The sequence below is a fragment of the Chionomys nivalis genome, chromosome 24 (assembly GCF_950005125.1).
Source record: "Chionomys nivalis chromosome 24, mChiNiv1.1, whole genome shotgun sequence".
Taxonomy (NCBI): domain Eukaryota; kingdom Metazoa; phylum Chordata; class Mammalia; order Rodentia; family Cricetidae; genus Chionomys; species Chionomys nivalis.
The window spans coordinates 32,231,870-32,250,027 of NC_080109.1; the positions used below are offsets into that span (position 1 = coordinate 32,231,870).

Here is an 18,158-nt window from a genome sequence, read left to right on the forward strand (position 1 = left end):
AGGACGGCCCTTTGATGTTTGTTTTTGACACTTCCATCAAGCATTAGGAGGTTGGTCATGTGGATTCCAGGGTCTATTCTAGTGGTCTGTGTGTTGTTTTTGTTGCTAGAACTGAACCTTCTGAAGTATAACCAGAAGTCAGGTTATGATGTCTACAGTATTGTTCTTTCTGCCTCTGATGACTTTGGCTACTGTGGGTGTTTTGTTTGAGTCCATATGAATTTTATGATTTTTTTTCTAATTCTGTGAGATATCATTGAAATTTCGGTAGGAATTTCGTTGAATCTGAGGCGTATAGATGCATCTTACTACCTTCATCAGGTTTATTCTGAGGATTCATTTTTTGATGATATGAGTGAACTATATTTTCTTCTGGTTTCATTCTCAGAAAACTCATAACAGAAAAGCTTTTTTATTTAATATTTATTTATGTGTGTTTGCATGCAGAGGTGAAAGGAGGTTGCTTCAAGTCTTTATTGCAACTGTATTATTCCTTTGAGAGTCTCACAGAGCCCAGTGGCAGGCTGGTGCCGTCAAGCTTCAATGCATTGACCCTTCCCTACACAGTGCTTAGCAGTGCAGGTATTTGTAATGGTGTGTCCTGTCCCTTTAAGAGACAAGCTCTGCTTTCCCTTTCATAACTCACTAAATAAATATCCAACCTCACTCTATAGTGTACCTATCCGTCTGTCTCTCACCTGCCTTGGCTGCAGCTCCTTGTGGGACTGTCTGCCTCACCAAGGTCTCACCCACCACATGGCTCCCTGCCTTTGACCAACTGGCCCTCACAGCCCATGGGCCACTCAGGGGCTTCTTGCCTGGGACTGGCTGCCTTTGTGGCCCACTGTGGTCTCATGGCCTGCTGGCTGTAAGTCCCAAGTCCTGGTCTCTGGCCTCCATCTTTGGAGTCCCTGTCCCTATTCCTGCCAAACTTTGACCCCTCCCAAGAGGAGGGTCAAAGCAGCCCACCAAAATCTTGACCAGTCCCCCAGTTTATTTAAACTCCCCCACTCCCAGATCTCTCGTGGTCTTCCCCCCATCCCCATCGGTAGTGTTTGCAGATTCCAGGTTCCCCCCCCAGGGCCACCCGAGAGCACAGGAATCCCATTAAACCTAGATATTTTATATTTGGATTGTTACGATTTGGTTTGATTTTTGTGTGAGCAGAGAGCTCGCATTAGGAAAATTCCTAACACTGGCCACTGTTGCCAGTCAGAGAACAGCGCCATTTTACTTTTACCATTACAGTATTTGCACAGCCACATCCAATTTTATTGTTTGTTTGTATTGGAGCCTGTCCTGGAACTAGTTTCTTTTTTTTTGTGGGGGGGCGGGGTTGAGGGCAAACCCCACCAAATCTTCCAACTAGTATTTATAATATACTTTTCCAGTCTAACTAATATAGACAACCGAGTGAGTTTTAGCCTTTTCTGATCCTTAGAACACCCAGTTTGATAAAGGCCAAGGTGGCTTTGTGACGTAGCTCCGCCTGAGGAAAAGCTGAGGCGCATTCTCCATCTGCCCTCTTTCGCCACGGCCGTGGGAATGGATACATCTGCCCACGTGCGGAAGGTCAGCAGGCCATGACAACGACCACAACCACCACCACCGTAACCGCAAAGCGCTCTATCTCCTGCCCTACTGACCCTCTGCGGCTGTCCTCTCGCACCTCGCAGCTCACAGAGATGGCCACGAACAGTCAAGAGCACGTTGACGCTTATGAGGCATTGGATCTTACAGAATTTGGCAAAAACCAGCCGTGGTGGCGCAAACTTTTTGGGCAGGAGACACGGTCTGCGGGAGAGAAGTACAGTGTGGCAACCCAGCTCCTGGTTGGCGGCATCACGGGCTGGTGCACTGGCTTCATATTCCAGAAAGTTGGAAAGCTAGCTGCCACAGCGGTGGGAGGGGGCTTTTTTCTACTTCAGCTCGCAAACCATACTGGCTACATCAAAGTTGACTGGAATCGCGTAGAGAAGGACATGAAAAAGGCCAAGGAACAACTGAAGATTCGGAAGAGCGCCCAAATACCAACTGAGGTCAAGAGCAAAGCTGAGGAGTTGGTTTCGTTCGTAAAGCAGAATGTATTAGTAACTGGAGGATTTTTTGGAGGCTTTGTGCTCGGTATGGCATCCTAAAGGGGTATCACTCCACTCCTACGATTCAGCAGCCTCTATCTACCATCGTAGAAAAATCCAGAGGCTTTCCACTTCCTCTTCATGCCTGCCCTCCTCCCTGTTGTAAATCTGCCCATGCAAGTTAACACAGGTCCTCCCATGGGCTTGACAAGCCACAGGGCAGCGCACTCTCCATCTGGAGGTCAACAGGAATGGTCCTTCCCCCGTGTGTAAAACCTGCCCCAAACCATCTTTAAGATCTGCCCCTAACAGTCGAGCTGGAAGAGCGCTATGTGGAAAGGAACTGAACGTGTCTGACTTTGAGCATGGGAAGAAAGTAAAGCAGGGAAAGTTGTGGGAGTACCACCCGCTAGTCAGCTGCTTTAGGGGACAGTCTCCTTACAGACTTTACAAGTAGACTGATGCTTTCTTTTCCTCTGGACACTTCTCCAGTAAGCTGTAATTATAGCTATCTTAGTTTGGAACTCAGAAGTGTGACTCTCTTCAAAAAGGGCCATAATCTAAATCCCTGAAAGCTTAACTAAGTCCTGTTTGTTTTTCTTTTTTCGGGGGAAGGGGTAGGGTAGGGTGGGCCTAGGGCCTTGCTCCTACTACTTGTACTAGGCCAAGGGCTACCACTGAGCTATATTCCCAGGCTTTTGGGTATTTTTCATTTGGAGAGGTCTCACTAAATTGCTCTCGCTGGCCTGGAACTTGACATTCTTATGTCTCAGCTTCCTGTGGAGGTGGGATTACAGGTCCAAGTCACAGGGAACAGCTTCCCCAAGACCTTAAGAAAGAACTGAAGAATACATCTCCGAGTCTACTTTGCCTCTTCTCAATCTTCTCATTTGCCTTTCCCCCCAGGATTAGTATGCCATAACCCATCTAGCTGGGCTCTCTACTTCAGGGCCTCGACTACTTCAATCAAACGTCAGCTGGGGGAAATTTTCAACTAGACGCTTCAAGAAGAACAATCTGCTTTCGGGCCTAGGTCTGGGGTACATTTTCTATATTTGCAACTGTAGGATTGATTCACATTTTGTGCTTTGTCAACCAGAGGACCAGCTCAGCTCTGGGAGGCCATCCACACAGTTGATCTCACACGGACTTTGCTCTCGCCATACAAATCAGAAACAGCACTGACTTCTTTTCTTCATGACCAGGTGGAGAGAGAGACGGCCTCTGGGGTCAACACCTCTGCAGAAAGGGCAACTGTGTGAGTGCAATCAGTGTTTCCACTGCCTGTTGATCAGAAGGTAAAAATCATGGGTTCTGCCCAAACTCAACACTGTGAGCATCGGAAAACAATGATCTTAAGGATTACCTTGGAAACTGTATGCTACAAGGGAAGAAGAAACGGTTACTTCTCTGTCTTTGAGTATGTCTGGGTTTCCACCTTTAATACCAGGATTAGATCTTCATATTTCTACCAATGGGGAAAAAACCCTACTAAAACCACAAAATCCGTAGACCTGAGCAACAACCATTTGTTTATAAGCCAATTGGGTCTTTACAGTTTAAATTATGTTTACATTCTTCCATTCACTTAAAACTCTTACTAAAAAAACCAACCCCTCCAAAGGAAAATGTCAATTGTACTTTGTTTTCTTTTGTTTTTTAAAGTCATTAAACAAATGGTAAATAAAAATTAGTTTTTATGGTTTTCTTTTTGAAACAGGATCTCATATAATTAAGGCTAATCTCAAATCATCTTGTAGCCAAGGATGACCTTGAACTCCTGATCCACCTACCTCCACTCACATGTGCAGGAACCACAAGCATGTACTGCCACATGCAACTGGAAAATTGACCCTCCCCACCCAGATAGGGATTCTCTGCGTAACAGTCCTGTCCTGAACTTGCTTTGAAGACCAGGTTGGCCTTGAATTTTCTGTGATTAAGCTGCCTCTTTCTCCAAGTACTGGGATTAAAGGCGTGCACTTCCATCGCCTGGCTGAAGACTACTTCTTAAATGTAATCTATCTGCATTATATATAGACTCTACTGTAAAACAAGTATTATTATAAGTATGTATATGTGTATATATTCTAATTATTTTTCCTTTAAGAATAAATATCCATGTTATCTAATAAAGTGGAGATGCATCTTAGTACGGTGCTTTTCTGGCATACATAAAGCCATTCCCAGCATCATCAACCAACCAAGCAAAAAACCCATTATTTAGCAAGATGTAGTGACAGCTGTCTATAACCCTAGCACTTGTAGGTTGAGGCAAGATGGTCCTGAGTTTAAGGCCAACCCGGGCTACCAGTAAGACCTCATCTTTAAAACAAAAGTATCTGAGAGGCTGTGGGTGTATGTGAAGCATGGACAAACCTAGGACTCTATAAGATCCAGATGCTCCCAAGGTTCTTGCTACTGAGGTGGCTCATAGTGAGCATAGTGGCAAAAAGTTTCAGGCCACCAGAGAGATAAACCACATAATTAGAAGGCTGAACTTCAGGCCAGCTTGGAGGATGGGAACTGCATGTTATGTTCTATCACTGGGCCACATAGTTTATCATGTCTGAGTAATATAACCCCAATACAGACTCTAGACACTGACTTTGGTGGGACTCTGTTGGACAGATATCGTGATGTCTGAATGGAGATACTCCCTGACTCCATTTGTAGACACCATGACATCTCAACACTCCCTGACTCCACTTGTAGAGACCATATCTCAACATGTTTGGCTGTTTTTGTGTTGTATCTATCCTTTATTATAAGCACTTTATAATTTAAAAAAAATAAGCACTATATAGGGTTTTTCAGAGTTCTGTCAGTCATTCTAGCAAATCATTGATCCACAAGAAACTTAAGAGAACTTTTCTTAAAGTCAAGTCAGAAGATATATTTATGACGGCCTGGAGACCCCTGAAGTGAGACCGGCATGTAGGGCAGTGACATCTGTGAACCTACACCTTTAGTTTGGGGGTTTGCACTAAATGGATTGTGACTATTAGGGGTGAATTAAATTGGAAACAGAATAGCCAGTGTATTCTTTACCTAGTTAACAAAAATCAAGAGCTGCTGAGAAAGCTCAGTAGCTAAAAGTACTTGCCTGATACCTCTTTGATTGTTGTAGTAATATGAGCGGCAGACTGCATTCCGGCACCCGGCTGCCCGCATGGCTTTACCCAAAATAATTACACGGAAACTGTATTCTTTTAAACACTGCCTTGTCCATTAGTTCCAGCCTCTTATTGGCTAGCTCTTACATATTGATTTAGCCCATTTCTAATATTCTGTGTAGCACCACGAGCTGGCTTACCAGGAAAGATCTTAACCTGCATCTGTCTGGAGTGGGAGAATCATGGTGACTCACTGACTCGGCTTCTTTCTCCCAGCATCCTGTTTTGTTTACTCCGCCTATCTAATTTTATGTCCTATCAGGGTTAAGCAGTTTTTTTTTTATTAATTAACCAATGAAAGCAACAGATTAATACAAGACCCACCTCCATCAGATTGTCTAGGACCCACATGGCTGGAAGGAGAGAACTGGCTTCTGCAAGTTGTCCTCTGGCATCTACTTGCTTACCACAGCATGTACACACACACACACACAAATTACAATGTTACACATGTTACCTATTCCCAGTGAGGTCAGCTCTTTGGATAAATGTGGTGGGATGGAGGTACAGTTTTTGTGTTGTATTTGGAGACAGGGTTTCTCTGTGTCGCTTTGGTGCCTGTCCTGGATCTCGTGCTGTAGACCAGGCTAGCGTGGAACTCACAGAGATCTGCCTGCGTCTACTTTCTGAGTGCTGGGGTTAAAGGCGTGTGCGACAACCACCTGGCAAGGAAATACAATTCTAAGTGAAGAATAGTTACTGTTATGGTTAGGATCTGAAATGTCCTCTGGATGTGCTAAACACTTGATGCTCAGCTTATAGAGTGGTTGAGTTCCTGGGTATGTATGCTTGAGGTGTGAAGAGTCTGGCTCGCTCTCTTCTCTGTCCTCCTTTTCTCTCCCTCTCCCTTTTTCCATTTTTGTTTTGTTTTGTTTTGGAGCCTGTCCGGGAACTAGTTCTTGTAGACCAGGCTGACCTTGAACTCACAGAGATTGACCTGCCTCTGCCAAATCTGCTGGGATTAAAGGCGTGTGCCACCAAGGCCTGGTTCCACACTTTTTAATATGGATATTGGCTTAGGAACTTGGGTCCCTGTACTTGCACAGAAAGCAGTTGAACACACTGCCATCTCTTCAGATCCTCAATGTAATTTTCATATGTAATTAAATTTGCTAACATTAGAAAGATCTGCCATAGCTGGGTGGTGGCGGTGCACGCCTTTAGTCCCGGCACTTGGGAGGTAGAGGCGGGCCGATCTCTGTGAGTTCGAGGCCAACCAGTTCTACAGAGGTAGTTCCAGGACAGCTCCAAAGCCACAGAGAAGTCCTGTCTTGGAAAACCAAAACAAACAAACTAACAAAAAAAAAAGATCTGCCATAACCCTGTGACCCAGTATTTTCTCAATGATGAAAAAAAAGTTTTACAAAATCATAGATAGGAAAGTGAAGGAAAGGCCTCTTTTTCTTCTTCTTATCCTCCTCTTTCTGCTCCTCTTCTTTTTGGTTTTTTGAGACAGGGTTTCTCTGTGTATCTCTGGCTATCCTGGAACTCACTCTGTACACCAGGCTGGCCTTGAACTCAGAGATCCACCTGGCTTTGCCTCAGGAGCACTGGGATTAAAGATGCCACCACGCTTGGTAGCTTTACTTTTTTTTTTTTTTTTTTTTTTTTTTTTTTGGCTTTACTCTTCTTATGTAAATATTTTCACCTTTATGATACTCCTACATTTGTTATTGTTTTACAGCCGCTGGAGCCTCACCAATGCTAGCACTCTACCACCAAACTACAACTCTAGTCCACCTGTTTATTACATGGCCATTGAAGGGGACTAGTTGTCTTACTGGACAGCTGCATCCATCCCAAGATCATCATATTGTAAAGGTGACAGGAAACAAGTCAGTGCTGCATTAGCTACGTGGCTTGGGCATGGACACTGTGGCCCTGGTCAAAGCCTGTGCTCCCTACAGGGATAAAGTACCAATGGCTTTTCCCCTTCCTCCACATCCCTGGGGATATTGAACCCAGGTTTTGAGCATGCTAGAAAAACACTCTAAAAGCGAAAAGAATACTTTGTGAGACATGAAAATCATATGAAATTCAAATTTCAGTTGCAAAAGTTTGAACACAGCACATCGCTGGAACACAGTCATGTTGACTCATTTCTGCAGGTCCTTTGGCTGCTTTACACTACGCATTTAGTGTAGTCACAATGGAAACCATACGTGGTACTGTCATCGCTTTGTGTTTCTGCAACATAGTGAACATGGAGAGAAATGGGGTGCAATTTTATAAAAACCCACTGAAAGGTCCAACTAAAAGCATTTGCTCCAGACACTCAGGAGGGAGAGGCAGGAGATTTCTTTTTAAGATTTATTTATTTATTATGTATACAGTATTCTGTCTGCTTGTATGCATACAGTGAAGGAGAGGGCACCAGATCTCATTACAGATGGTTGTGAGCCACCACGTCGTTGCTGGGAATTGAACTCAGGACCTCTGGAAGAGCAGCCAGTGCTCTTAACCTCTGAGCCACCTCTCCAGCCCCCAAGGTAGGAGATTTCTGAGGAAAAGCCGACCTGGTCTACATAGGTAGCTCCAGGCCAGCCAGGGCTACATGGTAAAATTAAGTCAATTTGCGCAGATAGTCTCAGAGCCAAGATGTCCTGGTGAAAGAGCCTTGACACATGAGCATTTGCAAAAGGTTTCGATGATATGGAGCAAACTTTGAAACAAATGTGAATTATCTCCTTCAAAAAAATAATTCCAGCCTGGCGGTGGTGGCGCACGCCTTTAATCCCAGCACTCAGGAGGCAGAGGCAGGCGGATCTCTGTGAGTTTGAGGACAGCCTGATCTACAAGAGCTAGTTCCAGGACAGACCCCCCAAAGCTACAGAGAAACCCTGTCTTGAAAAACAATAATAATAATTCTACTCTCAGTTCAGCAAAATTCCAATGCTCAGGAGGCAGAGGCAGGCAGATCTCTGAGTTCAAGGCCAGCCTGAGCTACATAGTGAATTTCAGGCCAGACAGGGTTACATAGTGAAACCTTGTCTCAAAATAATCTGAGACAAAATAATAACACATATAAAATATTTATTGCATATTTGAAAAATAATATATTACATAATGTATATTTATTATTATCATTATTTACTTATTATTTTGTTGTTGTTGTTTTTTTTTTTTTGTTTGTTTGGTTTTTCGAGACAGGGTTTCTCTGTGGCTTTGGAGCCTGTCCTGGAACTAGCTCTTGTAGACCAGGTTGGTCTCGAACTCACAGAGCTCCTCCTGCCTCTGCCTCCCGAGTGCTGGGATTAAAGGCGTGCACCACCACCGCCCGGCTTGTTGTTTGTTTTTTGAGACAGGGTTTTTCTCTGTAACAGCCCTGGCTGTCCTGGAATTTACCTGGAACTTGCTTCGTAGGCCAGGCGGGTCTCGAACTCACACAGATGCATCTGCCCTCTGCCTCCCAAGTATTGGGATTAAAGGTGTGTGTTACCACCGCCTTTGTTTTGTTTTTTGAGACTGGGTTTCTCTGTGTAGCCCTGGCTGTAATGTAACTTGTTTTGTAGACCAGGCTGGCCTCCAACTCAGAAATTCAACTGCTTCATCTTTCTGAATGATGGGATTAAAGGCATACACTACCACCGTCTGGCACAAAATTTCCATTAAACTTATTTGTGTGTGTATGTGTGCACATGCTTGCAGGTACAGGTACAAACCAACACTACAGGTGTGAGTCAGCCCAGCTGGCTTTGCACTTTCTTTCCTCCTGCCCTTAACTTCTCCAGTGTTGGGATTACAGATATGAGCAACCACATCTGATTCTCAGACCATTTTACGGCAGCCTTTGTCCAGGACCTCATTTCTCCCAGCTCAAGGGGGATCCTATAGTTAAATGACACCTTACTGCCTGCCTCTGCCTCCCGATGCAGGGGATAAAGCCAGGGATAAAGGCGTGCTCCGCCACCACTTGCCATATGTTTTTTTTTTTAGTTTTTCGGGACAGGGTTTCTCTGTAGCTTTGGAGCCTCTCCTGGAACTAGCTCTTGTAGACCAGGTTGGCCTCAAACTCACAAAGATCCGCCTGCCTCTGCCTCCCGAGTGCTGGGATTAAAGGCGTGCGCCACCACAGCCCGGCCCTTTTTTTTTATGTTTACTATTTTCAACATAATCACATCTAAGTTAAACGACGCCGAGACAAACATGGTATGCCAGAGTGCTTGTTCTCCTGGGATGGAGTAAAACCTGGCTCTGAAGAGACATTAGCATATTGATACTGTGTTAGAGCTTCCTTGACTCATTCCTGCCTTACCACATGGGTATAAGAGCTAAAGGCAAACCCAGTTAATTCAGGTTTGGACACACGAATCAAACGATAAATGCTTCTGGTAGTTGGAATAATACTTCTTTAAAAAGAAAACAAGGCAAATAACTTTTAAAATAGATTTTTATTATGAAATATAAATTTGAAAATATCTTAAAAATTCAGTTATAATGTTAATATACATTAGAGAAAGCACCACATTAAAATACATTGATAAAATCTAATTACAACATTGGCAAATCATGAAGTCTAACTATAGAACTACACCAGGGGTCTTTAGAGCGGAGTGGAAAATACAGAGTAGTAGTTACCTACATGTAAGAAGTCTGCTAGCAGAACTGGGAATCCACACCTATTATGTACACCAGATAAAATTGGGTCAAACTGGCCTGTGAAAACTAGTTCCCTACAACTCTGGTCTGATTGAATCTACAGTATTTATAGACCTAATCCACAAAGTGTCATGAAAATGACAGGCAGGACTTCTTTGAAAATACATTAATTTCTCAAAGAATATATATAATGTGTGTGTATGCATGCTTGTATCTAAGCTATCATTATGCTGAGTGGGCTTAAAGGTGAAAGAAAGGTATTTTTTTCTCTCTGAATTAATCAGCTTAGGCAGTTTTGTGAATGAAGGATGAAAATGAATTTATTTATTTGAGACAGATAGTCCTGAGTGGTCTGGGAACACACTATGTAGACCGTATTGGCCTGGAACTTGTGACTGATCCTTTACCTCCCAAGTGCTGGAATTACAGGCATGTCCTGCCAGTGACACACAGTTCTTCCTTTTTTTTTTTTTTTCTCCTCTGTTGAGATAAGGTTTCACTGTGTATCTCTGACTGTTCTGAGTTCTGAATTGCTTTGCAGACCAGGCTTGCCTTGAACTCTGCTTCCCAGAGCTGGGATTAAGGGTATGTCCCACCATGCCTGACTCTGTACCCAGGTCTTAAAAAATAAAAATTCTAAAATAGTCTAAGAATTAATTAAAATATCAAATTTTCATTATTTTACTAGTAGAAAACCTACATACCACAGAATGTTTTTAATAAATGCATATGTGAAGAAAAATGTTGTTTTTGGCTGAAACTATGTTCAGAATCCAAAGAAATTCTCTAACTATATGCATGGTAGAATGGTGTAATACATTTAATCTCTTATTTTATTTATTTTTTAAAAAAAAGACAGACAGGTTTTCTCTGTGTAGCCCTGGTGGAATTCACTCAGTAGACCAGGCTGGCCTCCAGCTGAGAGATTGGCCTGCCTTAGCCTCCAGAGCACTGGGATTAAAGGTGTACACAGGTTTTATTTAAAGGATCATTTTGTTCTGGAAGTCAAAAGTAAAAGTTCTAGTCTGAATATACGAAATTGCTGTAGCTCTAACAGCTTTACTGTGATGTATGTGAAAGTCCAAGTGTCCAAGAAGCAACTACTTTTCCATCACTGACTCCACAGTAAAAATGTCCAAACAGCAGTCGGGAACTTTAGGAACAGACATCAGAATGGCGCAGCAGCTTTAAAAAGCTGCCAAAGGCATGTTAATATCCACCTATCCACAGGCTTCAAAGCTACCCAGAAACCCTGGCTTGAAAAAGAGAAAAAAAATCCACATATCTCCATTAAACTTAAATTTAAGAGCAATACAGATTTCAAACAAACACATTTTAATATTACCTTTTAAACATTCTTGCTCAGAGAAGTCTATTATCAGCACCATATATCTATCCATATAGTTCCCATTTAAAAAGTTAGCAGTGTACAAAGCCTCAAGTTTTTCTGTACAATGGTTCAATTTTATATGTAGCTATTAAATTCTGAAATTAAAAAGTCAAAGCTGTTAACTCAGTCTTTAAGCAACAGAAGAACCAGGTGTGTAAGAAATGCCTGAAAGAATCCAGTATCTAGTGAAAAGCTCATCTAGCATATGCATTTTTCAAGACAAAGCTCTCTTAAATATAGAGCATGTTTGACCCCCACCCCAGACACATATAGGTTTTCTTTCTGTTTGGCGGACTGGGGACTGGCCTCAGAGTCTTCACTGGCTGGGCAAGTACAGCCCCAGGCCTGGCACTGTTCTGACCTGACGTTTGATAACACTTTAAAGTCTGCCCTAGTCTAACTAATCTTTTTTTTTTTTTTGGTTTTTTTGAGACAGGGTTTCTCTATAGCTTTGGTGCCTATCCCGGAACTAGCTATTGTAGACCAGGCTGGTCTCGAACTCACAGAGATCCTCCTGCCTCCCGAGTGCTGGGATTAAAGGCGTGCACCACCACCGCCCAATTGTCTAACTAATCTTATTTGCATATTTCAGCATTCAGGTTATTAGTAAAACATTACAAAGCAGTAAGGTTTTGTTTTATACTGTCGTGTTACTGTTTTTGAGACAGTCTTATCATGTAGTTTTGGCAGGCCTGCAACTTGCCTCATGGACCAGACTGGCCTTAAACTCAATAGAGCTCTGCAGGCCTCTCTTTCCTACCTGTTGGGATTGAAGACATGAGCTACCAATGCCAGACATATTTTTTTGAGACAGGGTCTCGCGTAGCTCAGGCTGGCCTCAACTTTGCTCTATGAACAATGATGGGACTCTTGACCCTCTTGCCTTCACTTCTCAAGTGCTGGGATTGCAGTTTGTACACAGAGGCACAGCTCAGCAGTCAGGATAGTTTTCAGAATTCAAAGGTAACACTGATTTACACATCTTAGGTATTTCTATGGCAGTAAATTACCTAAAGTTGAAAGCTAGATTACAAACCCACTACATAGACAAAAAGGAGGAACACAGGTTTTAAAATCAAGTTAATAGCAAAAAATGCCATATAACAGTATACAGTACATATGTTATATAATCTTAGTTTTAACAATTCTATTAAAAACCAATAGGGTTCCTATTTATTCAAAATCAATAAATTATTCATAATTAAAATGTTTTTATAAATATTAACAACAAATGTCATATTGGATATATGAGATTTTCAAGAGTAACAAACACTTCAGGATTGTATGATTCAAGTACTCCTTTTACATTAATGAAATCTACAGTTGGTAACTGACCCATAACACTGGCACACAGACTATATGGCAGCAATCAGGTAAGTAGTGCTGTCTGCTTGTTTTTCACATCATCGTAGGGTGAACGCTTTTAGTAGGATCCATTGATCCGATTAGTTAGCATATTTATGAAGGAAACGTTCAAAGGCATCATAGATGGCTTGTCTAAAATGAAGTGAAAAGAAATAATCAGTCATTGGCAAATATGGAGGACAAATAACTATTGTTTTTCTAAAATGATCTCTGGTTAAAACTATCTGATAAAATATACTTCTGGTATCTCTAGAGGACAAAATAAGAGAACAATATAGAAGAAATCCTTCTAAATAAGATTTTTGGTTCCTGTCCTGGAACTCACGGAGATCCGCCTGCCTCTGCCTCCCGAGTGCTGGGATTAAAGGTGTGTGCCACCACCGCCTGGCTTAAAATATTTTTCTTATATGTTCTAATCTTCCTCTGCCTGGCTAAAATATTTTTCTTATATGTTCTAGTCCTCCTCTGCCTGGCTAAAATATTTTTCTTATATGTTCTAGTCCTCCTCTGCCTGGTTAAAATATTTTTCTTTTTTTTTTTTTGGTTTTTCGAGACAGGGTTTCTCTGTGGCTTTGGAGCCTGTCCTGGAACTAGCTCTTGTAGACCAGGCTGGTCTCGAGCTCACAGAGATCCGCCTGCCTCTGCCTCCCGAGTGCTGGGATTAAAGGCGTGCGCCACCACCGCCCGGCTAAAATATTTTTCTTATATGTTCTAGTCATCCTATTTCCTTGTTGGCCTCCACATATTTTTTAAGCAAAAAAATAGTCCCCTGAACAATCAACAAATAAATACTAATTTAGACGAATAATCTTACCTGAAGAGTCCTTGTTTAAAGAGATAAGCACTGATATGACCCCCTTCTAGGTACCGGATTTCACAACCAGGCCAAATTTCTTGCAGGCTTCGAACTCCTGTCCGTGGAATATAGGCATCCTCTTTGGCTTGGACCACTATAATGAGGCTTGGGTCAACTGGAACTAAGTATAGAATTTTGATGTATTAAAAAGTGCTTTGAATTTTGCATAAATACCTAAAATATATTACCAAACAAAATGCACCATATATGAGTCTTTAATCCTAGCTACTTGGAAGGCTGAGGCAGAGAATTGCAAGTTCGAGACCAGTATGAACAACACAGATCACGTCTTAGACCCTAGGGAGGTGGTTTTGTTACTGTAGTACTTGCGGCACAAGTTTAGATCCCCAGAACTTAAAAGCTGGACACAGGGCTTCACTTATAACCTCTGGGGACGTAGACACTGGCAAAGCCAGTCTAGTGGAATTTAGTAAACTCTAGGCTTAGTGAGAAAGCTTGTCTCAAAAAATTAGGGTGGAGAGTGACTGAGGACGACACCTGTGTTGACTTCTGGCTTCCACATGTATGTGGACATACAGATGAACATGCATCCTCAAAAGAGAAAAACACTATGCCACGGCACCACAATATTCATTTCATAAAAATGAAGTGCTTCTTTTTTTGGTTTTGTTTTGTTTTCAAGACACAGTTTCTCTATGTAGCTTTGGAGCCTGTCCTGGAACTCACTCTGTAGAGCAGGTTGGGCTTGAACTCACAGAGATCTGCCTGCCTCTGCCTCCTGAGTACTGGGATTAAAGACATGCACCACCACTGCCCAGCAGTTCTTTATTTTGTTTTAAGACAGAATTCTCATGTAGTCCAGGCTGGACTGTGAACTTCTGGTCTTCTTGCCTCTACCTCTGAGTTCTAATGCTAAGATTACAGGCATATAGCACTGTAACCATTTGAGTTTATGCAGTGTGTGGGGGATTGAGCCCAGACATTATGCATGCTATACCCCCAGATCTAAAATTAATATTCTAAAGATATAAACAGAAAAATAAAAACAAACATACATGCCGGGCAGTGGTTGCAAATACCTTTAATCCCAGCACTCAGGAGGTAGAGGCAGGTGGATCTTCATGAATCCGAGGCCAGCCTGGTCTACAGAGTTCCATGATAGACTCCAAAGCTATGAAGGAACCCTGTCTCGAAAAACAAAACAAAACAAAAAAAAAAAACAAAAAAAAAAAACCAAAAAACAAATAAACAAACACATACAAGGGAGCTGGAATGATGGCTTGAGTTGTTAAGAGCACTGACTGCTATTCCAAAGAACTGTGTTTGATCCTCAGTTCCCACAATGTGGCTCACAATCATCTGTAACTCTACTAATTCCTGGGGATCTGACACCTTCTTCTGGCTTCCATGGACACCAGGAATGTACGTGGTGTACAGACACGCATGCAGGCAAAACATCCATCCACACGTGAAGTGTATCTAAGAAATATTTACAGAGCACAGCTGTTCCCAGTTTCCTGTGAAAATTAGTACCTGAGAAGTTTGCTACATGAGTGCATTCATCCATGACTCCTTTCATGAAGATTAGAGATTCTTTCTGAAGATTGCTTCTTTTCTGTTCTTTGCTGAGCAGGGGAGATGACTGAGGGTTGTAACTTGCATAACGACTTTTGTTAGTTGAGAGTGTTTGATTCAGGCATTCCATCTTAGAGGTATCTTGTAACAAGTGTCCTTTTGAAGTAGTACTGATAGGTGTTTTACCAGAATCATGGCACTCAACATGCTTTGGGGACACAACTTGGTCTGTTGTATCTAAGTTTAATGTTCTGGAAACCAGATTTAGGTTGGTCAGCTTGTCTGCACTGCTAGGGAAGTGTTTCATGAAGTCATGTCCCATTTTGAAAGAATCTGCCTGAATATATGATAAAAAAGAAAACATTTTATATTAGAACTTTGTGAGATATTTAAAAACAGAAAAGGAAAGAAGAATTAGTAGATAAAATGTATAGCAGGGCATACATCAATGGAATAGTCTCAGAAATTAACAACAAGCTAGAGGTAGTAGCACACACCTATAATCACAGCACTTGAGAGGCCGGGGCAGGAGAACAGGGTGCTCTAAGCTAGTCTGGGCTACCCAGTGAGACCTTGTCACAGATCTCCCTACCTCCACACACAGAGTAATGGAAGTATTTATTTTTCTTCCTTTTTCTGGCATAGAGTCCCACTACATAGGCTCCCTCCCATTTTTGAACTTCCTGCCTTGGCTTCCCAAGTGCTGAGATTACAGGCACAGGCCATCATCCCTAGCTCTAAAGTCCCTTTCAAGGCACATGGATGAACACTGAAGACATTATGGCATGTGAATAAACCAGGTACAAAGGGCAAAATGTGTATTCTGCTATATAAGATTTACACAGTCATATTTGGAGACAAATAAGTTGTGGTTGCTAGAGGCAGCATGAAGGTGGAAGTGGTAACTGTTGTCTAATGGGTAGAGTTTTAATTTGGGAAGATAAAAAGTTCTTTTTATTTTTTCGAGATGGTTCCTCTGTGTAACAGCTCTGGCTGTCCTGGAACTCACCGGTCCAGGAATGCACCACATACCTGGTGCAAGATGAAACGTTTTGAGACCGATGGTGGTGATGGCTGCGCAACAGTGTGGGCTGCTCACTGTCAAAATGCTTAAAGTGGCAGTTTTAAAAATGGTAAATTCGCCGGACGGTGGTGGCGCACGCCTTTAATCCCAGCACTCGGGAGGCAGAGGCAGGCGGATCTCTGTGAGTTCGAGACCAGCCTGGTCTACAAGAGCTAGTTCCAGGACAGGCTCCAAAACCACAGAGAAACCCTGTCTCGAAAAACCAAAAAATAAATAAATAAATAAAATAAAAATGGTAAATTCCATGTTGGTAGATTTACCATCATTATTACAGGGCCAATGGAAAAACAAATACCAAAATTTGAAGAGGATAAAGATAAATAGCACATTTATTTTTGAATATTACCTGAAAAAAAAATCAAAGTTGTCAGGATCACAACTTTAACCCCACACACACACTCAGGAGACAGAGGCAGGTGGATCTCTGAACTTCAAGCCAGCTGTGTCTACAGAGTTCCAGGACAGCAGCCAGGCTACAAAGAGAAACCCTGTCTCAAAACAAATCAAACTTACCTACATCAGATTTTACTGCCCAAAATTTCAAAACAGCTATAATCTGCTTTAACTCCAGACTTTCTAAAAGTTTTATGGGCATACCTGAACTAAAATATACATTTAAGCACAAGAAACAGCTACTTGAAATCTCCCTTTTTGGGATAGATTAACAATTAAAAGAATATAAACGAAAAAATGCCGGGCAGTGGTGGTGCACGCCTTTAATCCCAGCACTCAGGAGGCAGAGGCAGGTCTGGTCTACAAGAGCTAGTTCTGGAACAGGCACCAAAGCTACAGAGAAACTTTGTCTCACAAAACAAAAAACAAACAACAACAACAACAAAAATGCTGCCTATGAAAGCTGTAAAAATTTTGACTTATAAATACAACATAAATCAAAATAACTTTATTATATTTATATATTAAGAGAAAAATAAAAAGAACAGATGAAATCCTTGCAAAATCAACTTGCAACTTATAAGAGAAGAGGCTAATCAAATCATTTTTTATTTTTGGAGACAAGGCCTGCCTTGCTGGCCTAAAGTTTACTATGTAGATCAGGCTAGTTTCAAATAGAAGATCTGGCTGGCCTCCAACTCAGAGATACAACATACTCATTATGTAGGCCTGCCTCTGCCTCCCAAGTGCAGAAATTAAAGATGTGTGCTAGCATACCTGGCTCACAAAAAAAAAAAAAAAAAGAAAGAAAGAAATTCAAGATGGGCAAAGGATATATATAAGATAATGAGATAAAAATAAAAGTATCCCACTTTTACTATCAGTTGAGTCCAACATACACCCAAACCTCAGCACAACTAAAGTCACGGTAGAAGCACCATTTTGACCTTTCAACCCAGCATGTAGGCTCTAACACCTGCCAAAATGAGAATAAAGACCTAATAATCAATCAAAGACTAGACCACAGTTCCAGGATCCAGGAAAGTCCTAAATATACTAACCTTGCTTTTTGGTTTCTGTAGTTCTGCTTCTTGTTAACTGAAGTGAATAACCAGGATGTATTTTTTGTGCATAAAAGATAAAGAACTTGCTGGGCGGTGATGGCGCACACCTTTAATCCCAGCACTCGGGAGGCAGAGGCAGGCGGATCTCTGTGAGTTGGAGGCCAGCCTGGTCTACAAGAGCTAGTTCCGGGACAGGCACCAAAGCTGGAGAGAAACCCTGTCTCAAAAAACCAAAGGAAAAAAAAGTAAGAAAAAAGAAAAGAAACTCAGTATGTAGACCAGGCTGCCTGTGAGCTCCCAGAGTTCCACCCGATTCTGCCTCTTCATATTGGGACTAAAGGTGTGCACCTCTATGCTTATAATTAAAAACATTTTTTGAAATTAGGCATAGTCGTAAATGCTTGCAATCAGGCATTAAGAAGGCAGAGGCCAGCCTGGACTTACATAGAGAGACCCTGTCTTTACAAACTAATAACAAAATCAAGGGGAAAAATGTTTTCTTGTTATACAGTCCAGGCTGGCCTCACACTTGTAGTCCTTCTGCTGCCTAAAATGAAGAATCGCCTTCACAATCTCTCTGCCTTAGCCTCCAAATGTTTGGATTACAGGCATGCATC

The 18,158-nt window shown here is 42.0% G+C and overlaps 2 protein-coding genes across 6 annotated transcripts in view; one reads left to right on the forward strand and one right to left on the reverse strand.

Moving 5' to 3' along the window:
* Positions 1-1,583: 1,583 nt before the first annotated feature.
* On the forward strand, positions 1,584-2,138 carry LOC130866053 (FUN14 domain-containing protein 2-like). The gene has a single exon (XM_057757301.1). It carries the CDS (start codon positions 1,584-1,586, stop codon positions 2,136-2,138), a length of 555 nt encoding a protein of 184 aa, XP_057613284.1.
* Positions 2,139-9,626: 7,488 nt separating this feature from the next.
* Positions 9,627-18,158, reverse strand: part of Abhd18 (abhydrolase domain containing 18) — a 37,777-nt gene continuing 29,245 nt past the window's right edge. For all 5 annotated transcript variants that reach the window (XM_057756864.1, XM_057756865.1, XM_057756862.1 and 2 more), the window contains 3 exons: positions 14,959-15,337; positions 13,423-13,585; positions 9,627-12,740 (listed from right to left, as the gene is read on the reverse strand). In XM_057756864.1, the coding sequence (XP_057612847.1) occupies positions 12,689-12,740; positions 13,423-13,585; positions 14,959-15,337 (594 nt within the window). In that variant the 3' untranslated portion in view covers positions 9,627-12,688. The remainder of the gene's footprint in view (positions 12,741-13,422; positions 13,586-14,958; positions 15,338-18,158) is intronic.

Excerpts from the sequence above, each read along its gene's own strand:
- LOC130866053 (XM_057757301.1), top strand. The coding sequence starts at position 1,584 with ATGACAACGACCACAACCACCACCACCGTAACCGCAAAGCGCTCTATC.